General features: G+C 38.6%; 1 protein-coding gene across 1 annotated transcript; it reads left to right on the top strand.

The window, feature by feature from the left end:
• Positions 1-246: 246 nt before the first annotated feature.
• SMCO2 (single-pass membrane protein with coiled-coil domains 2) lies at positions 247-25,752 on the top strand (the record flags this gene model as incomplete). The annotated part of the gene is given in 10 exon segments (XM_080660234.1): positions 247-339; positions 343-374; positions 1,723-1,840; positions 6,666-6,799; positions 7,424-7,573; positions 13,650-13,740; positions 16,569-16,625; positions 21,113-21,169; positions 22,297-22,472; positions 25,554-25,752. Coding segments are annotated over 10 exon segments (1,107 nt in total).
• Positions 25,753-26,064: the final 312 nt, after the last annotated feature.

Here is a 26,064-nt window from a genome sequence, read left to right as displayed (position 1 = left end):
CCCTTGAGTTAATCAGAGAAGTCCTTAGGGACAGCTATACCTTCCCAGATACAGCTGAGCAGAGAAAGCTTAAAAGCTTACTCTGGGGTCCCTTCCAATTGATGGCCAGTTTTAGAAAGAGTGGGCTTAAGGCCAAACTCCCTGCTATCAGCAGAAACAAGCCTGCTATCAGCAGAGGGAATATAGCTGCCAATTCTGCCATGAAACCCCTCTTGTTGTCATCATTGTCCCTGCAATGCGGAAGAAATGACTCTCATGCAGCTACATGACAAGACATCTCTGCAGATGAAGAGAATTGGGAAGGAACAACAGCTGACTGAGAAAAACATTGGCTTTCTCTAAAATATTGATGCAGGTGAAGGTTCAATGAAGAAGTAGGTCAGGACTGAGCTCTCAAGAGCAGTTTCTGGGGTCTTGTCTGGGGACTTTATTGGGTCAACAGGATGCAAATGATGAGATTTCCAAGTTCAGGTTGGGGTTGACATTCTTCTCTGCAATTCTAATTTTGACCTTATGAATATTTATTGTGATAGGACCTGTGAGACATTAAAGGGGCCCACTATCAGTTGAAAAGAAGTCATCAGGACTCTATCTCAATTTACAAAAATACTTTGTTTTGCGCTTCCATTATCTTCACTTGTTAAAGAGATATTGTTATTGACTTCAGAGAGGAAGGAAGTGGGAGAGAGAGAGAGAGAGAGAGAGAGAGAGAGAGAGAGAGAGAGAGAAATATTCACAATGAGAGAGAATCATTGATTGGCCGCCTGAGGGATCAAACCCGCAACCCAGGCATGTGCCCTGACTGGGAATCAAACCATGACCACCTGGTTCATACGTCAATGCTCAACCACTGAGCCACGCTGGCTGGGCAAAATATAAACTATTTAAAATGCTTTCCAGAGTAGAGAAAGCACAAATATTCATGTAAGTACATGAATGCATTTCTTAATACATGACAAAAATGTATACTAATAAAAACAAACAGTTGCCCTGGTTGGGTGGTTCAGTGGGTTGGAGCATTGTCCTGTACATCAAAAGGTTGCAGGGTCAATTCTGGTCAAGGCACATACCCCTGAGTTGGGGTTCGATCCATTTTTAAAATAAGGCATCTTTGAGTGTACTAATATAAAGTGGACTCCAAGATAGGCTATTAACAAGAAATAGTGTGTATCATATCACCTCATTTACATTTTAAAAGGCATGTGTATTTTCATATAAACATAGCTGCTTATTTATGCACAGATTCTCTGTGGAAGAATAAAGAAGAAACTAATAGATGTTGTGAGGAGGACATCTGGGGGCTAGAGATCAAGATGATATCGTAGACCTACTTCTTTCTGTATGGTCTTTTGAACCATAAGACACTTTTAGACTCTCGTTTTTAAAGTGGACATTTATTTATTATTTGTTTATTTTACACACATGTTTGCATGTGAGCACAGACAGAGCTACACAGCTACGATGGCTTTGGAATTTGGACCCTCACTGTTAAATCATGTATTGAGTCAGTCAACAAACAGTTACCCAGCCTCCCTCTTCCCATCGTGTGCAATCTACCGAGCTAGACATCGTTCAGGCAGAATGAAATCAGTACAAGGACAGCAGGTGCTCCTTGAGGCCTGGAAAGAGCCCAGTGTTCTCCCTCTAAAAATATTTAGGGCAAGCCTAAACTGTAGACCGCAGGCATAATCACAGCATCTGTGTTGATTGTGTGCCTTGCAGTTTGCTAAGGAAATTTACCAAAATGGATCACATCCTGGACAGATCAGATGATGAGGACAACACTTTCTCTGAAAATCCTCCAACTGACTCCCTTCAAGAGGCAGCCACTAAAAAGTGGGTAAGGGACAGACTTCAATGTCACGGCAGGGAACTTCTTATCTCCAAGTGGAAAGGAAATCTCTGAGGGCTTCCTCCTGGTACATACGTGCAAGACCTCCAGAGCTTGCAACCAAGAGGGAGGCTTTGTCTCCCCTGAGGGCTGCTGTTAGTATGCCAGAGACTTGCTAGCCGTCTGCAGAAAACTGTGCAGCACATGTTACTTTTGTCTCTGGGATTTGTGACTTTTTTCACCTTCGTGCAAATTACCACATGTAAAATTGTCCCTTGCTCACAGATTGTCTTCCAACAGAAGGCGTCAGAAATATCTAGTTACTCTTAATTCAGTCTAACTAAACCCTACTCAGTCTTTGAAATTCAGTCACCCAGCTGACAAGGAATTGGGGGGAATTAAGACAAAGCCTGAGCTTGTCCTGGAAAGAGGTTATGCTTTCATTACCATTTAGATCAGAGCAAAGGCCGAGACCCCCTTTATTATTGTTGAACAATTTTTCCATAGATTCCCCAGGCATATTGGCTATAGAGGAAGGTAGTTTCAACCGGTAGGAGTGTTAGGGAAGGATGGCGTGGGAATTGCTGACTCCCAGATTTATGCAGCCCCCAAAGGAAGCTCATCTGTGTAGTCCTCTTTGGAATCATTTTGGATTTGTGGATGGCTACCTCTGTAAATCCATAGAAGGAAAGATCCCCAAAGAATATCCCAAACTGGACTTTACCTTCAAGGACTCTGCTATAGTTAAACAAACAGGCAAACACACAAGCAAACAAAAAAAAAACACCCCAAAGTAATAGAAGGCATGAAGGCATGGAGTTAGAGGTGCGGAGAGCAGACAGTAATGAGGCAGACAAAAAGTGGCAGGAGAGATAGACAGATCCCTTTTATGGAAGGGAAAAAAAGAATAATAGGAACTGAATTAGAGAGAGAATCTTAGGGTGGACTTTTTAGAAAGGCTGTGGATGGAAAAAGAAAATAGGGAAATTGAGATGTGTGTGTGTGTGTGTGTCTATGATCTTGGGAAACATGAATTGAAGCGATTACCAATAGTTTCATCTGATTTTTTGCGGGCATCTTGTGCCTGGATTCCAGGAAAAGGCTGCTACCATTAGACTTACTTTGCCACCACATCTCTCCTGCCTTCATGTGCCCTCCTGAGTGCTGTTGGTCAGTGAACTGTGACACCATCACTTGTTGACCCAGGACAGAATAAGTTTAATTAGAGAATAACATTATTCCCTGTGTACAAGTTTATCAAATAGTCTATACTCTCAGACTACTCCTTACAAATTTCAAGTCAGGGCACAAGGTTTAACAAAATGTTTTTGAATTGTTATGATTGTATTCTTCCTATTAATTTACTTACATGGAAAAATCTACAATTGCATAAATAGATCACATGCAGTTACATAATTAACACTTTGTACTCATAAATTAGCCTCTCTGCTGATAATAGGACAAATCTATGACTACTTGAGAAAGAAACATTTTTCTCTTATTCTCTGAAAGCAAACCAGAAGCTCTATACTTGGTATAAACTGACACTTCTTTGTTTTTATAAGGGAATATCATAAGATTTAAAGGACAGGTTCAGAAAATGAACAGAGTTAATAGAAGTTAAAAAAAACACACACACATAATTGGTTTAATTAATAAAATCGATTTTAGGCAAACTGTCAAAGCTGCCCTATCTAACCATCAAAGTACATCCCCTCCCCCAATATTTAGAAATGAATACTATTTTGCTCTGGTTTCACATTCCTGATCCCTCTCACTGTTCCACAGTGTTGATTTTGGATGCCAGGTGAGTGAACAGATTTTCCTATTTCCTCCTCTTGTCTGCATCTCTCACAAGCAAAATGTATTTGCCTACTTCTGGAGTCCGTTTATTCTAAAACTGCTTATTGAGCGTCCATTATGTGCTGGGCACTGTGAAGTATGGAGAGACATAGATACAACCTCCTTTCCCCTTAGTGAGCACTCATACTAGGAAGGGCTCAAACAAGGAAAGAACAGCCATTTGTGACAGATCCATGCTAGGAGTCTCAGATGTGCTACAAAGTCATGGCAGGGGCCATACAGGGAGATGGCTGGGAATATGACAACCGAGTTTTGAAGGATAAACTGGATGGGGAAAACATTTCAGAAAGGTGGGACTGCTCATGCAAAGACAGGGGGGCCAGAAAGAAATTGTGTTCTGAGAGAGGAAGGGTGGAAGGAAAGGTATGATGGGCAAGCAGGCAGGCAGGACACTAAGATGTGGAGATAATGCAGGATGCAGACTGGAAGCCAGGACACCGCTAGGAGTCAAGAACTGATGAGGACTGAAGTAAGGCACTGACTGATGGTTCAGCATCCACAGCAGTAAAACAAGGCTTAGAATTAAGATCCTCCAATTCCCAATCTTTCTCTACATCTCAGTGTGTCCCCTGCTTTTAACTATCTAATCAAATGAATTAGTGGGCCTGGCCAGGTGGCTCATTTGGTTGGAGCATCCTCCCACATACCAAAGGTGGCAGGTTTGATTCCCGGTCAGGGCAAGTACCTAGGTTGTCCGTTCAGTCCCCGGTTAAGGCATATACAGGAGGCAACACAATTAATGTTTCTCTCTCTCTCTCTTTCTCTCTCTAAATCAATAAAAATTTATCCTCAGGTGAGGATTTAAAAAAAAAAAGATTTGATAGAAAGAAATTGAAATTGTAGATTTTTTTTTCCATGAAGAGGTAGTTAAATATAGTTGAGTCATACAATACTTGGGAAATCTAGCCATGGTTTCTTCATCCATAAATGTGATAATGATCGTCGTATCACTGATGTGGTGCCAGTGGGTTGTGAAAGTGACAGTGATAGGGACTAGATATTTCTTAATCTGAACTCAAGGCCTGGATATGATGAAAAGAGCCATGGTCTTGGGAATTAGAAAAACAAATTCAAGTTCTGGTCCATACACTTACTAGCCATATGTATTGTTTTCCCATGTTTGCTGTAACAAATGACCACAATAAGCAATGTATTAAAAAAGTATTCTCTCAGAGTTCTGGAGGCCAGAATTCTGAAACCAAGGGGTCGCAGAGCCACGCCCCCTCGGAAGGCTCTAGAGGAGAACTCTTCCTTGGCTTTCCCAGTGTTGGGTGGCTCCAGGCACTCCTTGGCTTGTGGGTGCCTGTTTTCATGTGATCGTCTCCGTTGTGTTTGTGTTTTCTCTCCCATCTCTCATTAGGACACTCATCATTGAATTTAGAGCCCACCCAGGTAATTAAAAAGGATCTCATCCCAAGATCCTTAACTTACATTTGCAAAGACTCTTTTACCAAATAAGGTCACATGACAGGGTCTTAATATCAGGACGCAGACATAACTTTTTGAGGTGACTGCTTAGCCCACTACACCGTATGACCTTGGGCCATTCACTAAATGTGAATGGGTGAGGGGATTTCAATACCTTCCTTTATCCACCTAAAGTCTATCATGAGAATTAAAAGAAATAACACACACGAAAGAAATTTGTAAAGAGTTATGTGAATGTTAGTTATTCTACTGACTTGGCCAGTAATTTATACAAAGATTTCAATAAGAGATTGATCTCCACTCCAACCTTTTCTCCTTTCAGTCTAAAAATAGTTTTGCTGAAGCACAAGAATTTCAGACCCATCGTTTTCAAAGGGAAGGAGAAACATTTTACAATGTAGTCACTAAAGATAAGTGTTCAGAGAGAAATCATTGTCAGTTGTGTGCGTGCACAGACTTGAAAGACCAGAAAATGCCTTAGATGTTTTTCTAGAACAAGGCAAAGAATAAAGAAACAAAGAAATCAATTTTGTAGGTCAAGCTGATAGAGTAGGTTTTTCCCTCTAAACTCTTTATTATAAACAAAAACAAACAAAAAAATCAACTTAGCCCTGGCGAGGCAGCTCAGTTGTTTAGAGTGTGGTCCCCATACACCAAGATTGTGGGTTCGATATCTGGTCAGGGCACATACAAGAGGCAACCAATGAGTGCATAAATAAGTGGGACAACAAATTGATGGTTTTCTCTTTCTCCCTCTTTTCCTCCCCATCTCTCTCTCTCTAATTAACTAACCAATCAATAATTTTTAAAAACTTAAAAAAAATATATTGATTACTCATATTCGCATGCTTATATTTTAAAATTGTTGTCATTTGTCACATTTGCTTTATCATTATATATATAAATAGATGGAATATTCTGAGCCATTTAAAAGTAGGTCAAAGCATGACACTTCATCTCTGTTTATTTCAGATAGCATCTCTAAAAACACTTTCTTCTATAAAAGGAAAATGTCATTATCACATTAGAAAAAATAGCAATAATTCTATACTATAATCTAATAGTCTCAATTCTCTAAATATTCTCATTTTCTAACATCCAAATATTTTTTGTGGCTGTATTTTTTTTTTAAACCAGTATCCAAACAAGATCTATGCAATGCATTTGGTTGTTATATCTTTTTAGACTCTCTTAATATAGAACAGTCTCACCCCCTTTTTCTTTTCCTTGGTGCTGACTTGTTTTTTAAGAGACCAGTCATCTTATTTGAGTGGAGGGCTAGAGTCCGTGGAAAAATGAAATTCTATTACCCAGCAGCACTGAAAAGAGCTGTGTCTGTGAACACCGATGTTCTCCACGTCCCTGCCCCAGCCTTCCTCTGTCAACGGAGCAGGAGAGCATGTCTGCTTATCTTACAGATGCATTAGAAGGCTCCGGCCTCAGAGAGAGCTATGTGCTTGCCCCCAGAGGGTAGGCTAGAGGGACTACCACCTGTTGTGATAGCCCTTCTGTTCTGCTTTGCTTCTTTCATGATCACTATCAGGATATGTTGGAGTTGGAGGCTGAGCATGACCAGGACCTGCAGAGTAAACAGGATGAGCAAGAAACACATGATGCTCAACATGAGGACCCTCAACTGTCCACATCTTTGCAGTTTTCAGAGAACATCCCTAAACTGTAAGCTTTGACATAAGCAAAAGGAAACATGTAATCATGTTTTGTGGAGGGGGAAAATAAATTTAGCAGAGAACTTAGGGAAAGCTTTGGAGATTTAAAATCCATACATGAATTAAACCATGAAGCACTCATGTGCACAAGTAACTACCTACACATTCAGCAAGAATGCAGAATAAAGATATATCTAAGCATATAGGTAGAGCCATATCACTCTCAGATAATTTTCTAGATATGAAAAGTATTCTAATTATCATTAAAATATATTGTTAGGCCCCTGTAGACCCTTTCCCTATTGTATACCTTTCCATCCCCCTGAGCTACCACCACTATCCTGAAATCAATACTTAACAGTCACTCCTGTACTGGGAAATTAAAAATATATCTATTGTTTTTACTAAATATAAAATGGGCTTTATTTTCTCTATTCTTGAAAAGATCTGTTATAACGGGTATCAAATACATTCCCAAACTTCTTTCTTGAGGCCTACTTGCCTCTGGGCCCTAATTTGGTGACAGAAAATGAATAAGCAAACCAACTTACCCTTTAAAAGAAGAGGGTTTGGACCATAGGAGATGTTTCCCATTGTTTCTACCTTAAAACTGATCATAATCATATTTTTGCAGGAGTCAGGAGAACATGTTTTTCCAGCTAAACCACTGGAATACACAGATGGGTCTACAAGTGAAAGAACTCGGAGATGATCACATGGGCTGGATGAAGAAAATTAACAGTATTATACAAAAAGTGACCCTATCAGAAAGCACAGTGAAGAGGTAATTGTAAAGTGCTGAGGTTGGTCAGAACATGATTAAAATTTTCATAGCTTCAGAAATTTTAGAAACTCGGGGCTTAAGGTGGTAAGGTTCTTAGGAAAGTCTCTGGGATAAGAAGTGTAAAGTCTTATGTTAGAAGTTAATGTCACACATGTCAGAATGGCTATCATCAATGGCTATCATCAATTAATCAACAAACAACAAGAGTTGGGGAGGATGTGGAGAAAAGGGAACCCTCATGTACAATTGGTGAGAATGCAGACTGGTGCAGCTACTGGGGAAAGCAGTATGGAGTTACCTTAAAAAATTATTGAATTGCCTTATGGAGCCAGCGATTCCACTTCTGGGAATATATCTAAAGAAACCCAAAACACTAATTCAAAAGAATATGTGCACCCCTATGTTAATTGCAGCATTATTTACAATAGCCAAGATTTGGAAGCAGCCCCAGTGCCCATCAATAGACAAGTGATAAAAAAGCTGTGGCTATTTACACAATGGGATACTCCTTAGCTGTGAAAGAGAAATCATACCTTTTGCAACAGCATGGATGAACCTGGAGAGTATTATGCTAAGTGAAATAAACCAGACAAAGGAAGACAAGTACCATATTTCACTTAGATGTGGAATCTAATGAACAAAACAAACTGAGAAACAAAATAGAAACAGACTCACAGATAGAGAGAACAGACTGACAGCTGTCAGAGGGGAGGTGGGCTGGGTGAAAAAGGTGAAGGGATTATAAAAAAAAAAAAAAAAGGAAAAGAAAAAGAAAATAAAACTCCCTGGCCAGAAAGTTCAATTGGTTGGATCTGACCCCTGGTGATGGCATGTACAGATGGCAACTGATTAATGTTTCTCTCTCACATCAATCTCTCTCTTTCTTCCTGTCTCTCCCTTCTTCTCTCTCTAAATATATATTGAGTAAGGATTAAATATGTGTATTTAATCCTCCTATGGTAAGGATTAAAAAATTGCAAAAAATCCCCCAAACCTCATAGACACACACAATAGTATGGTGATTATCTGAGGAAACTGGGGTGGGGGAGGTAGAAGAGGGCAAAAAGAAGAAAAATGGTGATGGAAGGAGACTTGACTTGGGGTGGTGAATGCACAATAGAATATACAGATGATGTGTTATAGAATTATACACCTGAAACCTATATAATTTTATTAACCAACTAGAGGCCCAGTGCACGAATTCATGCACAGGTGGGGTCCCTCAGCCTGTCTGGCGATCAGGGCTGATCAGGGCCATCTCACCCAATGGGGGCAATGGGAGCTGGCCGGGGAGGGACTGTGGGAGGGCTCCAGGGCATGTCTGGCCCTCTCGCCCAGTCCTGATCAGCTGGACCCCAGCAGCAAGCTAACCTACCGGTCAGAGCATCTGTCCCTTGGTGGTCAGTGCACGTCATAGCAACTGGTCAAGCGGTCAACTGAACAGTCGAATGATCAGTCGGACACTTAGCATATTACGCTTTTATTATATAGGATGTCACCCCAATAAATTAAATAAAAAAGAAAACAGTGAACATATAAAAAATTAAAATGTATTGCTTTTTCTAAAAAACCGTAAGTTAATATCACAAAATCTCAAAGCCTATACCAAAGTTATCTGCATCTTCTCTTAAGGGAATGACTTCCCTTATAGGTTCTTTCAATTGTAGACCCATCAGTGTATTCCGGAAGTCATGCTAATAGCTATCAAAGGGAGGTTTACAAGTCCCCAATGATCCTTGAGTTTTATCCAGTACTATCTAGAAGAATCTCACCAGTTCAGCATGAAAAAATATTAAATTATATTTGTTTAATGCATATATTAATTTAAGTGCAAAGTTTTAAGATGAAACAGAAAAAATAAAATTGTTATCTATCTAATCACTGGTATAGAGAGAATGGACTTTGGAGTTAGAAGGACCCAGGTTTGAATCCTGACATTGGCATTTCTTGAATAAGTTAATCAGCCTTTTCTAACTCTTAACTTTTATTGTCTATAAAAAAGGGATTGATGACAGCCATCTCATTGGTTTCTTGTGGGAATTAAATAAACTACTGTAGGTAAAGAATTTAACACAGTGTCTGATACACAATAAACAATAAATGCAAGTTATTCTTAGAAATAAATTCCTCTGGCCTTCTGAACCAGCCTAGCACATTCTAAACTCTTTCCCACTGCAGGGCTACTCTTCCTGTAGACATTTTCTCACCTTTCAGTTAAATATCTTCCCAAGGAGCTAAGCATCACCATGCCTTTCAGTTAAACATTTCTTCCCAGCAGCCTTCTCCTGACCATCCTATCCAAAATAGCTCTTTCTCTTCCAAAACACTAATATTTGCTTTTTGAAAGAGTTTGTGGTTTTTATTCAAATCCTATACATTAATTTTAATTACTTTAAAAATTAAAGCATTGCCAAAACCGGTTTGGCTCAATGGATAGAGCGTCGGCCTGCGGACTGAGGGGGTCCCAGGTTCGATTCCGGTCAAGGGCACGTGCCTTGGTTGCGGGCACATCCCCAGTGGGAGGTGTGCAGGAGGCAGCTGATCGATGTTTCTCTCTCATCGATGTTTCTAACTCTCTGTCCTTCTCCCTTCCTCTCTGTAAAATATCAATAAAATATATTAAAAAATAAAAATAAAAATAAAAAATAAAAATTAAAGCATAATTTACATAAAGTAAAATTATGTTTTTAAAAAATATTTTAAAATTTAATTTTATAGAGAGTGAAAGAGAGAGAGAGAAACACCTCTTGGCTGCCTCCTGCATGCCCGCTACAATCAATCAAGCCTGAAACCTGGTCATGTGACCTGACCTGGGAATGGAACTGGTAACCTTTTGGTGCATGGGACAATGCCCAACCAACCGAGCCACACTGGCCAGAGCAAAATTATGTTTTTTATTGTTTGGTTCTGCAAGTTTTGAAAAATGCATACAGTTGTACAGCCACCACAGTAGACATTGAACACTTTCATCACTCACCAAATCTCATGCCCTTGGGGTTAACCACTCTCCCCTCGCAAAGCTGCTGGTGAACACTGATCTGCTCTCAGTCCCTACAGTTTTGCCTTTCCCTGCCTGTCACATAAATGAAATTGTACAGTATGCAACCTTTTGAGTTTACCTTCTTTCACTTAGTCCAATGCATTTGACATTCACCTATGTTGTTGCATGTATCAGCAGTTTGTTTCTTTTTGTTGCTGGATAGTATTGCTTTATGCAAATATATCACAGTTTATCCATTCACTAATTGAAGCACATTTAGTGTATTTTTGGCAATAAAGACATAGATTTTTGGCTATTCGATTTTTAAAAAAATATATATTTTTGATTTTCCATGTAGATTTTAGAATCAGCTTGTCAACTCTGTTGTGATTTTTATTAAAACTACCATTAATCTATAGATAAATTTTGGAAGAATTAACATTTTATCGTATTGATTATTTCAATTAAGGAATAGAGTATATCGTTATATTTATTTAGGTCTTTGATTCCTTCTAACAGTGTTGCATAGTGTTCATTATAGAAATATTTTCGATTTCTTTAGGTTTATGCCTATGTATTCATGCCTATGGTACTTTAAAATTTTCAATTCCTAATAGTTAGTTGTTATATAGAGTTGATTTTTGTGCATTAGCCTTGTGTCTTGTGACCTTAATAAACTCATTTATTATCTCCAGTGGTTTTTGTAGGTTATTTGGGATTTTCCACATAGATAACCATGTCAAGAGCAAATAGAGACAGTGCTCTATCTTTCTTTCCAATCTATATGCCTTTTACTTCTTTTTGCTGCCTGGTTGTATTGGCTAGAACCTCTAGTACAATGTTGAAAAAAATGGAGTGAGAGCAGCCAGCAGACATACTTAACCTTGTTTTCAATCCCACAGGAAGAGCATAAAGTGTAATGTTAGATGCTTTTTTTTTTTTTTAAAGATGCCCTTTCTCAAATTAAGAAAATTTCTTATATTTCTAATTTACTGATATTTTTTAACAGCAGAATAATCTGATTTTTTCAATTCTATGAATGATCATTTTGTATTTGTTTATACTAGTAGTCTCCTGACATGGTGAATTATAATGACTAATTTTTGAATGCTGAATCAGCCTTGAATTCCCAGAATAAAGTTCACTTGGTCATAATATGTTATCCTTTTTATATATTGTTGGATTCACTTCACTAGAGTGAAATTTTTAGAAGCACGTTAATGAGAGATATTGGTTCGTGCTTTTCTTGTAATGTGTAGTGTTAGTAGAAGAAGAATACTTGCCTCATAGGAAAAAATTGGATGTTTTCCTACCTGTTTGTGTGAAACTGGAATAGTTTATTCCTTATATGTTTAGTTGAGTTCACCAGGAAGTCATATTTCCTGCGTATTTCACTGTGGTAAGATTTTTAACTCCTTTATGCTACTTCTTTGTAGCCACCATCCATTCTCCCACACCCATCCCTAACTCCTGCCAACAACAAATCTGTTTTCTATAATTATGTTATTTCATGAACATTACATAAATCAAATCGTGCAATATGTATCCCTTTGAGATTCGTTTTTTTTTCACTTGGCACAATTCCTTTGAGGTTCACCTATGTTGTTGCATATATCAATAGTTCCTTCCTTTCCATTACTGAATAAGTAGTCTGTGGTATGGATATATATATAGTTTGTTTAATCATTCACCCACCAAAAGTCAATTGCACAATTTATAGTTTGGGGCTATTAGGAAAAAAGCTACTTGAAACATTCATGCACAACTTCCTGTATGAAAATAAATCTTAATTTCTCAATTGTCCCAGAGTGACATCACTGGGTCATAGGGTAAGTCTGTTTTTAGTTTCATTTTGACAGAGACTGCCAAACTATTTCCCAGAGTGTTCGTACCATTTTACATTCCCATCACCAATGTATGAGTGATCTAAATTCTCCACATCCATTTGGTGTTATCACTATTTTCCATCTTAGCTATCCGGTAAGTTACATGTGTAGTGATATCTCACTGTAGTTTTAAATTTGCAAATCTTGCATGCCTAATGTGTTAAAAATCCTTTCATGTGTTTTTTGCCATCTATACATTTTCTTGGTGAAATTTCTGTGCATGTCTTTTGTTCATTTTCTAATTGGAGAGTTTAAAAAATATATATATTTTTTATTGATTTCAAAGAGCAAAGAAGAGAGATAGAAACATCAATCATAAGAGAGAATCGTTGGTCAGCTGCCTCCTGCTCACCCCCTACTGGGAATTGAGTCCGCAACCCAGGCATGTGCCCTGACGGGGAATTGAACCAGGACCTCCTGGTTCATAGGTCGACGCTCAACCACTGAGCCACCCCGGCTGGGCTGAGAGTTTGTTTTTTTTAATGTTGCGTTTTGAGAGGTTTTCACATACCCTAAATATAAGACCTTTGCCAGATATGAGACATGCAAATCCATATAACATTCATTGGCCAAGCAAAAGTTTTAAACTTGTAATGAGATCCAGTTTATCAGTGTTTCCTCTTATGGTAGTGTTATTGGAGTCAAGTCTAAGATCTCTTTGCCTAATCCTAGGTTCCAAAGATTTTTCATGGTTCTTTTCTAGAAATTTAACTAAGCTTCCATTTTAATAATTTTAATTTCCTGCTCCTGTGTCTAGTTAGGTCTTAACATTTCCTTTTTTTTTAAAAAAATATATATTTTTATTGATTTCAGAGAGGAAGGGAGAGGGAGAGATAGAAACGTCAGAGGTGAGAGAGAATCATTGATCTGCTGCCTCCTGCATGCCCCCACATGGGGGATCGAGCCCACAACCGGGAATCAACCATGACCTCTTGATTTATAGGTTGCCACTCAACCCCTGACTGAGCCACACCAGCTGGGCAGGTCTTCTATTTCTTTACTATTATCTAAATTATTTAGAGTGTTGTTGTTTTTCACTTTTTTTGAATTGCATTTATGTCTCCCAATTCCAACACAAGCACTTATCCAAGAGTCTTCTGTTATAGGAATTGGATTTATTTTTTTTTAAAGATTAAAATCGATCTTTCTAAAAAGATTAGGAGACTTTTCTTAATCCACAGACTTAGCCCATCCCTTGGTCTGTTTGCAGCTTATTAAGTGAGGTGATGTCCTTGGAGGGCCAAATTGAAAAGCTGGAGTTACACCAGGGCCTTGACCCTGACAAGGGGGAAAACATCAAGGTAAGCTGGAGGCTTGGGAAGGACAAGAGGGAGGCTGTGGGGACTCTGCCCTCCCTTGTATTGTTTAACAGGTCATAACAAGAATTAAAACCCATCTTCCATCAGAGTAGGAATGCTATCTGGTGGTCAGTTCTGAGCACCTTTCGCCTGGCTACACTTCTATTCTCTGATGAAAGAAAAAGGCTAGATTTTAAAAATTCTATCTAGAAAATCAGTCAGACAAATAAGATAGGTTTATATCTTGATGCCATCTTAAGATAACAATGAGTACCTTACGGGAAAACTCTTCTTCATCTTTGTATCCCAGCACCTAACAGTACAGAGAAGACAGGAAATAAGTATTTGTGAAGAACTGCATCCTTAGAGTGTAAGGGATATAGTTGCATCTGTCTTTGTTTTCTTCATGAAGAGTTCTGTGTTGGTTTTCACTATCTCCTAAGTTTTTGTCTCCCTACGTTTCTTAGAGAAAGGTTTAATTTTCCCTTTTATAACAAGTCATAAAATATTGCAAGAAAGGTAGTGGTCAAGTCTTGAAAATAATTTGACTTTAGAGCCCTGACTGATAACATTTTCTGCTCTACTAAACTTCAGGCCTTTGAAGAAAAGTCTGTAAAAAAAGAAAAAGTCTGTGTCTAGCTTCCCCCCTATTTTTTATTGAAATTGCCAGCCCCAGCTTTAGCTTAAGCCAAAGAGTTTAAATTAAGTGGATTTTGGAAGAAGTAAAGGAGAAATAGCTCTTTTATTGTAATAAGGTAATGTAATTTAAACCCTCACATATGAAAAGCCACCTACAGATTAGCACAGATTTATTACCAAGGAAAAAATTCTTTTAACTGTGACTCGGTCCAACATTTTAAAGTAGCAACCTCATTTTGTGCTAGTTGAAAAGTCAAGCATTTTTTTTCACTGTCCTTGGGTTTTGGAAATTGCAAACTATGAAAGGAGGGAAGAGGACAAAGGCCAAGAACTATTCTGACTTAGAAAATTCCTTCAAAAGTCAGCTGTCCTACAGGAATGTGGATTTCAGCAGGAGTTAGAGCTAGAGAGGGATAAATATCAAAGGAACGAGGAGGAAGATAGACAAGCACAAAAATAAATGAAAGTGAGATTTTAAAACAAATAAGAGCTTGGGGATACTTTGAAAGGGAAAGACATCAAAAATATGTATGAAGATTCTGTCTGGAGTTAAACAGCTGTGTATGCACTTAAAAAATATAGGCTCAAACTTAAAAATTAAAAACAGTCCAAATATCCCCCAAGTGACGTGTGGATAAATCGTAACACGTGTTATAAAATGGAATACTACTAAGCAATAAAAAGGAATGGCCTTCTGTTTCATCCAACCACATGAATGGATCTCAAGTGCATTATGCTAAGTGAAAAAAGCCAGACTCAGAAGATTCCATAATTCATGATTCCATTTGTGTGATACTGAAAAGGGCAAAAATAGGAACAAAAAAATAGATTAGTGATTGCTAGAGTCAAGTGGGTAAGGGGAGTAGGAGATCAACAGAAGGGCACAGGAAATTTGGAGTGTGATGGACATATTCCAGACCTTGTTGTGGTGGTGATTATGTGACACTGTGCATTGGCCAAAATTTATAGAATTGCACACTTTTTAAAAAGGTGAGTTTTACTTTATATAAATTATAACCTCAATAAACATGACTTTTAAAAAATTGACACAGGTTCTGTCCTCAATAAGTCTAATGGTTGATGGGAAAGCCTGTGTAAAAACAAATGCAGTGGTTTAATGAGTAAGAAACTTTAAATATAATTGTTACAGATGCAAAGTCAGTAGGAATGGTTCTAGGATTACTCTAATGAAGGGAAAAGTGAGCATTGTTAGAAACAGATATGGGAACAGCAAACAAAGTTTGGGAAAATTAAAGGAGAAATAAGTTAATGAAGTTTTAAATATCACATGAATTGGCTCATTTATTTCTCATGAAGAAACTGAATGACTCAGCAAGCCATAAAAGAGAAGGGAAATTTGGTAAAAGCATTTAAACATACACACACACACACCCCAAATGGAAAAGACCTTTAAACTAAGAATTGTTTAAATCTACCTTTGAGGTAGATTTGGGGTGTTGCCTCCTGTTGAGTCCCCAAGTCCACACATTTTCTGAAATCTCCATAAGAATATTTAGACTTTCATTCTGAGACTTACTCCCATCTCAGTTATCTTTGATAGTACTTGTGTAAATATATTTTCTATGTAAACAAACCAGGGCACCAAGTAAAATATGATGATTATATCACAGCTATTTTCTAAATAATTAAATGCCACAGTTCAGGGGTAGGTAATGAAAAAAACTTGGTAAAGAAGGGTGTAGACCAGCCTTGGGCAAACTATGGCCCGCGGGCCGGATCCGGCTGTTCTATCTGGTTCTCTTGCTCTCCCCTCTGCTCCTTTACTTTGAATTTATATTAGTTCACACAAACACTCCATCCATGCTTTTGTTCCGGCCCTCCGGTCCAGTTCAAGAACCCATTGTGGCCCTCGAGTCAAAAAGTTTGCCCACCCCTGGTATAGACTATACATTCTCTGTAGCTGTTTTAAGGACAAATACTCTTTACTGATATCCAATCAGCACAGTGCCTAGCTTAGTAGTCTCTTATGTAGGATATGGCCAATAATATCTTGATTTAATTTAATATTGATTTTGGATATCAACACCCAGAATAATAAGGAAAAAATGGCTTCTATTAAATCTCAAACTTTTGATCATGAATTAGCTTTCTTCTGAAAAATCATAATTTGTTTTGTTTCAATTCCATAAATCATTCTTTATAACTTTTGTTTTATACTCTTTGTTTTAAAGGAGAAGATTGTGGAAATTAAAAATCAACTGGGAGAAATGGATAACAAATTTGTCCAGGTAATAATAAAAATGGCTTTATAATTGATTTCTTCAAAGAAATCTCAGATTTGGAGAATTTTAGTGATGGAATCTAAAATTTGATGAAAGAGGTAGGGGGAAACCAAGATGGCAGCATAGGTAAGCACCTAAACTGCTGCCTCGCACAACAATTTCAAAACTACAACAAAAAGACAGAACAGACACCATCCAGAACCACAGGAAAGCTGGCTGAGTGGAAATTCTACAACTAGAAGGAAAGAGAAAAGCTCACAGAGAATTGGAGGTACGGCAAAGGGTCTTTGTGCGCGCAGAGAGAAAGGGCGGCTGAGAGCCTGGCTGACTTTCTCTGGCGGGAGGGGGAAGGAAGCCCCCGACGACTGCACTGAACCCCAGTTCCGACTGCACTGAACCCCAGTTCCAGGCGAAACCCCGTGGACCCAGGCTCATACAGGGGGAGTCTGGACTGTCAGGTAGAGAGAAAGGCATCCAAGACTCAGAGACCCGGGGGAGACCCGGGGGAGCCCCAGCGGGCAGGGGTCTGGAGGCACTGCACCAGTGTGCACAAAGGCTGCGGAGGTTGCCACAGGCTTTCCCTAGTGGAAGGGAGTCGGAAGCTCCTGACTGCACTGAGCCCCAGTTCTGACTGCACTGAACGCCAGTTCCAGGCGAGCCCCTGGGGACCCATGCTCCTGTGGGGGGAATCTGGACTCTCGGGTGGAGACTCAGGAGCCAGGGAAGGCAGAGATCTGGAGGTGCACACCCGCACGCACAAGGGCAAGGCTGATGGGAAGCCAAGACTGTCTGCTCCGCCCTGAGACTTCACCCTATCCAAGCTGAGCACAGAGGCTTTTGAAATTTGGCAAGTCTAATCCTATAAGGCTGTCTCCAGCACTGAACTTCTCCCAGCGTAGACACAGCTGATCCTTACAGCCAACTGGCCTGGAGGTCAATTCCTCCCAGTGATACCAACAACAATCAAGACTTAACTACAACAAGGCTGTACACACAGTCCACAAAGGGGTGCACCAAGAGTGTCCACCTCAGGTTAACAGGGGAGGCCGACCCACTGGGCCATATAGGAAACCTAGCACACAAAGCTACCCTACCAACTCAGGGAAGCAGTGAAAATGCGGCGACAAAGAAACAGATCACAAACGAAAGAAATGGAGGAAAACAAACGACTGGACACAGAATTCAAAACCATGGTTATAAGGCTTTTCAAGAATATCCTAGAAAAGGCCGATAAATATAACAAGACCCTCGAAGATATGAAAAAGGACCAACTAGAAATTAAACATACACTGACTGAAATAAAAAATATACAGAGACCCAACAACAGACTAGAGGAACACAAGAATCAAGTCAAAGAATTGAAATACAAAGAAGCAAAAAACACTCAACTGAAAAAGCAAAAAAAAAAAAAAAAAAAAAAAAATCCAAAAAGCTGAAGATAGTGTAAGAAGCCTCTGGGACAACTTCAAGCGTACCAACATCAGAATTATGGGGGTGCCAGAAGAAAAGAGAGAGCAAGATACTGAAAACCTATTTGAAGAAATAATGACAGAAAACTTCCCCCACCTGATGAAAGAAATAGACTTACAAGTCCAGGAAGCGCACAGAACCCCAAACAAAAGGAATCCAAAGAGGACCACACCAAGACACATCATCATTAAAATGCCAAGAGCAAAAGACAAGGAGAGAATATTAAAAGCAGCAAGAGAAAAACAGTTAATTACCTACAAGGGAGCACCCATACAATTGTCAGCTGATTTCTCAACAGAAACTATGCAGGCCAGATGGGAGTGGCAAGAAATTTTCAAAGTGATGACTAGCAAGAACCTACAACCAAGATTACTCTACCCAGCAAAGCTATCATTCAGAATTGAAGGTCAGATAAAGAGCTTCACAGATAAGAAAAAGCTAAAGGAGTTCATCACCACCAAACCAGTATTATATGAAATGCTGAAAGGTATTCTTAAAGAAGAGGAAGAAGAAAAAAGTAAAGAGAAAAATTATGAACAACAAATACATATCTATCAACAAGTGAACCTAAAAATCAAGTGAATTAAAAACCTGAGGAACAGAATAATCTGGTGAATATAATAGAATCAGGGGCACAGAAAGGGAGTGGACTGATAATTCTCAGGGGGAAAGGGGTATGGGGGGTTCATGAAGAGACTGGACAAAAATCATACACCTATGGATGAGATCAGTGGGGTGGAGGTAAGGGGAGAAGGTGGGGTGGGAACCGGGTGGAGGGGAGCTATGGGGGGGGGGGGAAGAGAAACAATTGTAATAATCTGAATAAAGATTTATTTAAAAAATAAATAAATAAATAAAATTTGATGAAAGATAGAATTTTAAACCTAGAAGGGAACTTAGGGTCATATAATCTATGCCCTCATTTTCAGAAGAGAAAAGCATGACTCAGAAATATGAAGTGATATGCCCATATTTCCAGATGAAAAGAATCAGTCTTGTTCTTGCTCTCCCATAAATGAATATATGTATATATTCATATGTATGTATATATTTTGAATATATGTATATGTATATATTTTGAATATATATGAATATATGTATTTATTTTAATATATACATTTACATGTATTTATATATCTAAATATACAAAAATATTTGATATATATTTAAATGTATATATTTTTTCTCTTAACAAAAGTAATACATGCTTACTTTAATAAGTAAAACATTATAGAACTTTTCGATATTAAAAATGAAAAATAATCCTACTCACTCAACAATAAACATGGTGAACATTATTTTTTTAATTCTCACCTGAGGACATGTTCCATCAATTTGAGAGAGAGAGAGAGAGAGAAACATCTATTGGCTGCTTCTATATGTGTCCTGACCAGGGATCACACCTGAACCTTAGGTATGTGCCCTGACCGGGAATTGAAACTGCAACCTTTTGGTGTAGAGGATGACATTCCAACTAACTGAGCCACATGGCTAGGGCACAGTGAACATTCCTGTATATTTATATTCTATCAAATCTTTCTATACATATTGTTATTTTAATGGGATTATATTGCATATATTTTTTGCAACTTGCTATTTTCACTTTGCATTTTTTGTTATATATATTTATTGTTATTATTTTATTTTTTGGTTAATTCTCACCCAAGGATATTTGTCCATTGATTTTTAGAGAGAGTGGAAGGGAGGGGGAGAGACACAGTGAGAAACATGGATATGAGAGAGACACATTGATTGGTTGCCTCCCGCACATGCCCCAACCAGGGAAGGGGATGGAGCCTGCAACAGAGGTAGGTGCCCTTGACTGGAATCAAATCGGAGACCCTTCAGTCCTCAGGCCAAAGCCCTATCTACCAAGCCAAACCGGCTAAGGCTCACTTAGTATTATTTTCTTTAAAAACATTCTATGCCACTAGATGTCATTTTACCTTTCTGCTGTTTATACAATGCAGGATTTGATTTTTAGATACATTACATTTATTTTATTGGATATTTGGGGCTTTATAATCCATGTTTGTCATTACAAATGATGCCTCAGAAACCCATATCTTTGCTTGTCTTGGCAAGGGCTTCTTTAATAATTTCTATTTTTAAATAAAGAAATAAAGAAATAGATAAATAAATTTTAAAATTGAATTTATTGGGGTGACATTGGTTAATAAAATTATACAGGTTTCAGGTGTACAATTCTACAATACATCATTTGCATATTGTACTGTGTGTTTACCACCCCAAGTCAATAAATTTCTAGAAATGGCACCTCTATCTAGAACCCATCTTTCTTGAATCCCAGAGTACTGTTCTTCCTGCTATAGCTCTGCTCTTTAAGTCATGCTGCAAGTCTATTATGGGATGATTATTTAAAACCTTTAAAATGTTTTACTCCTGACGTATGTGCAGTTGGCATTTATGTCTTAGAAGGTAATGGTCTGCTTTCAGCTTGTGTCTTGATCTTACGATAGAAACCAACCAAATCCATCTGTTACCTCTACCTGGCAACCTCTAGGAGACATGGGAAGGAAAGAGGAAACACAGCTTTTATGGATGGCTCTTTTAAACCATAAGGCCCAAATATTCAAACTAACATAATGAGGATTTAACATTTATATATTATAAATTTTTAAATACTTAAAAGATATATAATTTTCTTTTTTTCCTCATAATTACACTATGTTTCTCTAACTAGTGGCCTGGTGGTTGGTTTTTAAGGAGCAAGGGAAGAGCAATAAGAAGAGAAAAAGATGATTTATTTTAAGCAGTTGTTAATATAAATTTGCACTTCTAAAGCATTGAAAATAATTGTATTAATCTTTTGGTTATTCCTCCTGCAATTTATCATAATTATACTATGAATTTGCTCCAGGGAGCAAGGATTTTACTGAGTAAAAGTAATTTTCGTTAAAGCTACTTTATAATTAAGTGGCATCAAAATGAGTAAGACTTTATTATGTAAACCAGAAAAATATAATTTCTATTTTACCCCAAATTGTGGGTGTCTTTTTCAGGTTGATGCTTGTAATGAAGCTCATGAATTGAAGGAGAAACTCGTTGCAAAAATAGAGGTAAGATTTCACTGTTACATGAGTTCAAATAATGGTAAGATAAAATGAATTAAATATAAATACAGAGGCAATCCTTTCCCTAGAAGTGGAGAGGGTACCACATACTGATCTCTTTCTACCCTTATTGCTGTCTTCTTCCCCTCCTGGCCTTCTGCTTTGGGCCAACAGAACATCTCACACCTCTGGACTGCTTCCACATCTCCTCCATCGGGAGCTTACCCTCTATGTACACATACATATTACCCATTCTTCAAGGCTCAGCTCACATGTCATCTCTTTCAGACATTCCCTATCTTCCTTACCCAGCAAAATGAAACAGTGAATAAATGAACCAACCTGTCACCCGCTCAGAGGTACCTGATGATCCCACTTTCTAGAGTAGATGCCCACCACCAAACTTCAACTACTCTGTTTCATCACCTTGTTTATTTTGTCTTTGGCATGTATCTTAACCTATAATATCTAATGTGTATATGTGTTTAGCATGTAATTCTTTGTCTAATTTGCTTTTAAAAGCCTACATGCAATACAATGCACATTCCTTGTCTATTTTGTTAGCCACTGCATCCTAGAACAGTGCCTGGTAGGAATCACTAAAAAAATGTGTCCTACATAGATGAACAAATTAGATAGATAAATTCAGTACAAGGATAATTAACTTTCTATGTGAATAGTCCAGCAAAGATCAACATGTGGGTTTTGTTTAATGTTATACCATGGTGCTAACTTACTCTGTGATAGTGTCTTTTTCTAATAGGTGAGAATATCTGCCAATGACCTCCTCAAATGAGTCACATGTGACTTGCAATGTGGGCCCCTGAAGTGTTCTGGGGGAAAAGCTCTCTGCATCATCTACAATAAGACTGGCAGATACCTAGAATCATTTTTTAAATATATTTTTATTGATTCCAGAGAGGAAGGGAGAGGGAAAGAGAGATAGAAACCTCAATGATGAGAGAGAATCATTAATAGGCCCACACGGGAGATCGAGCCACAACCTGGACATGTGCCCTGACCGGAATCGAACAGTGACTTCCTGGTTCATAGGTTGATGCTCAACCACTGAGCCACACCCGCTGGGCTGAAATCATTTTTTAAAAATGATAGTTGATTGTTCTTCTTTCCAGAACTTCTGCAAGGACATGACTGTGATGAATAAAAGACTGGGGATGTACCCATTGAGGGAAGAGCACACAGACTCTCCGAGTCCTGAAGAAACGGGTAGGGAAGAAATGGAGCATCTGCTTCTTCAGGCTCCCCCGACCCCTTCAGTGCAGACCTCTCCTCCTTGCAGTACCTTGTGGTGAGTCAGAGAAAGGAGCTGTGGGGGCTGGACAGGCCCTTGTGTGTGAACAATAGTAAGATTAAGCTTCAAGTGTTACTTAAATATTTTTTTCATCTCCTTTTATAAATTATTTCTGTTCTTTAAAAGTCATAGTATTTTGATTTTTATATATAGATCATTTGCATTAGATACACACTCATATTTCTTCCTTATTGCTTTAGATAACTATATGTATAAAATCTTAAAGGGTGGTGTCTGCAGAGGGTGATGCAGCCTCCTCCACCAGAGAAGCATAACTGATAAGCAGATTTGAAAACCTCTGCTTGCTGCACAGGCTGCATCTCCCTTGTACAGTATGGAAGACATGCATAGTGGCAAATTCTGACTCCTTGAACTTCTTTCTAGAGATGCCACACCATCACATATACCCAGAGCATGAGCATATATACTTTTAAAAAATATATATGAAGAACATCTTTTATATTTCAAGTCCCCAAATGATCAAGATTTCTGCCTTTAGTAGCCCATGGAGTATTAGGAGACAGATTTAAAATAATTTAATTGCAATAATATGCTGTGGGCCCTATGTCAGGATTATGTGCAAAGTACAGTGCACACAAAAGAAGGAGCTGAAGATTCTCTTGGTTTTGTGGTTGGGGATAAAGAATCAGAAATAGAGCCCAGCCAGTGTGGTTCAGTGGTTGAGTATCTACCTAAGAACCAGGAGGTCATGGTTCAATTCCTGGTCAGGGCACATGACAGGGTTGCAGGCTCGATCTCCAGTGTGGGGCGTGCAGGAGGTAGCTGATCGGTGATACTCCCTCATCATTGATGTTTCTATCTCTCTGTCTCTCTTGCTTCATCTCTGAAATCAATAAAAACGTATTTTTAAAAATAGATGTTCATCATGTTCAACAAAAATTAGTTAAGTAAGGAGTAATGCAAATGAAAATGGTGGAATAAAGACCCCCAAAATTTCCTCCTCTATGTAGTCAATAAGACAGCTGGAAAAAATGGTCAGAAACAAATTTTTTCAGAATCCTGTAAATTAAGGATCCCAGTATCCAGAATACATAAGGAACTCTTACAATCCAAAAGCAAAAAGACTAACAACCCAATTTTCTAAATGAACAAAGGAGTTGAATAGACATTTCTTCAAAGAAGATACACAAATGGCCAAACAGCACATGAAAAGATGTTCAACATCATTGGTCATTAGGGAAATGCAAATCAAAATCACGAGATACCTCTTTACACCACTAAGTTAAGTATAGTTAAAAAGTCAGACAATAACAAGCATGTGGAGAATTTAAACCCTCAGGTATTACTAGTGGGATTGTAAAATGGTGCAGTCACTTTGCAAACAACTTGGCAGTTCCTAAAAATGTTAATGGAGCTACCATATGACCCACCCCAGGTATGCACCCAAAAGAACTAAATATATATGCCCACAAAACACCTGTACATGAATGTTCACAGCAGCATTTTCATAATAGTTAACAAGTAGAAACAATACAAATATTCAGCAATTGATGAATAGGTAAATAAAACGTGATATATATAAATATATGTGTGTGTGTGTGTGTATTTTCAGCCACAAAAAAGAATAAACTATGATATATGCTATAACATAGATGACCCTTGAAAATGTTATGCTAAGTGAAAGAAGCCAGACACAAAAGGACACACACTACATGATTCCATTCATATGAAATGTTCAAAATAGGAAAATCCATATAAATAGAACATAGATTAGTGGTTGGCAGGCCTGGGGTTAATGGGAAATAGAAAGCAACTGTTCATGGGTACAGGTTTTCTTTCTGGGGTGATGATAACACCCTGAAATTAAATAGTGGCGATGGTTGAACAAGCTTATGAATAAACTAAAAGCCATGGAATTGTTCTCTTTAATAAATGTGTGAAGTAGAAGCAATTATTTGTAAAACAACCAAGAGCTAGCTAGTGGTGATGATGCCAAGAAACTTGACTCAGATTTACAGAATCCACTGAGTGAGGTCACAAAATAGACCCATAGTTAGCTTGAACTGCGCACTAGAGTTTCTCTTCTGAAATGTATTACAGATGGAGATTAACTTCAGGTAACTGGCTTATCTGTGACATATCTTTTCTTCTTGGTGTTTTTCTGGATTTTCCAGATCTTCTACCCTAATCATGTATTGCATTTATAATTTATATAAAAGCCTAAGCAACCATTATGACCAAATGACTGGAACGACCAGTCAACCAGTCACTATGATGTGCACTGACCACCAGGGGTCAGACGCTCAACGCAGGAGCTGCCCCCTGGTGGTCACTGCACTCCCACAGCCAACCTCCCACGGCCCCTCCCCTCAGCCAGCTGGCCAACCTCCTGCGATCCCTCCTCCTGGGCCCTGATCGGGGCGGGGGGAAGGGCCGGCAGGCCAACCTCCCATGGTCCCTCCCCCCAGCTGGCCAGCCAACCTCCTGCGGCCCCTTCCCCTGGCCAGCCAGCCCCCCAATAGGCCTCGATCGCTGGCCAGGCCAAGGGACCCCACCAGTGCACGAATTCGTGCACCGGGCCTCTAGTTAGAAAATAATAATGCAAGGAATTAAAAGCAAATAAATAAACTACATCATAATTACAGCCCAGGAGGAGGAGGAGTCCTCAGACTTGGAAAAGCTTCTATTACTTTGTAAGGGTAATTCTGATGCCAGGACAAAAATGGTAATAGAGAGGGCTGAATTCCATTTGTCACATTGTATTTTGTATCCTGAGGAAAATCTAACTGCCCTGGTGCCTTTATTTTCTCCCAAATAGACATCATATAAACCTCATAAATGAGGTAAAGATGGCAATCATCTGTGAGAAGACCATTTCAGAGGAAAGAGCCCCACAATATCAAGGGTTTCATTGTTTCATGACTATAGAATGTTAGAATTCCAATATCAGTCCTAAAATGAACTTAAGTGCTCAACTATTTTGCAGATGTCTACTGAGGTCAAGAGAAGTTCAGTTACTTACATGAAGTTATAGAGCTACCGGGGTGGAGGAGCCAGGAGTCACGTCAGTGTGGTTTTCTTCAGAATGTCCTTCACACATGTTTTCTTTCCTTATAGGAAACGTGCACTGAGGATTTTCATCATATTTTATGCCCTCACCTTCACTGTACTTTCATGTTACATATTATTTTTTGATGCCACGTTTATCTTTGAAAGGGTGCTCCCTACGATGATTGGGCGCCGCAGAACGTGGGAACTACGAGAGATTATTGTGCCTTTCTTAAATTTGGAAGTGGAAGACTTGTTGCCCTCCTAAAGATACAGAATTTGCTGTTACACTACTGACTTTCTCCCCAATAAAATCTGGCTGTTCTTATATTATGGTGGTTAACTTCTTTTTAAAAAAATACTATAGGGTGTTTGGCAAAGGACATTGTAGTCATGTAGCAATTGGTTGATCACAGACAGAAAAAAATGAAAGCAGTTTATCTCTACCCTTAAACACACAACGATTCCTCAAATCATTCCACACATTGATTAAAACATTTACTTCAAACCACTAACCTCTCTCATCCTCCAACAGTGAGGACATGAAGACTCTCCAGTATTAGCTTCCTCGGTTATTTCA

This window comes from Plecotus auritus, assembly GCF_963455305.1.
Source record: "Plecotus auritus genome assembly, chromosome: 3".
NCBI lineage: Eukaryota > Metazoa > Chordata > Mammalia > Chiroptera > Vespertilionidae > Plecotus > Plecotus auritus.
This window is presented reverse-complemented; position numbering and strand designations above follow the sequence as displayed.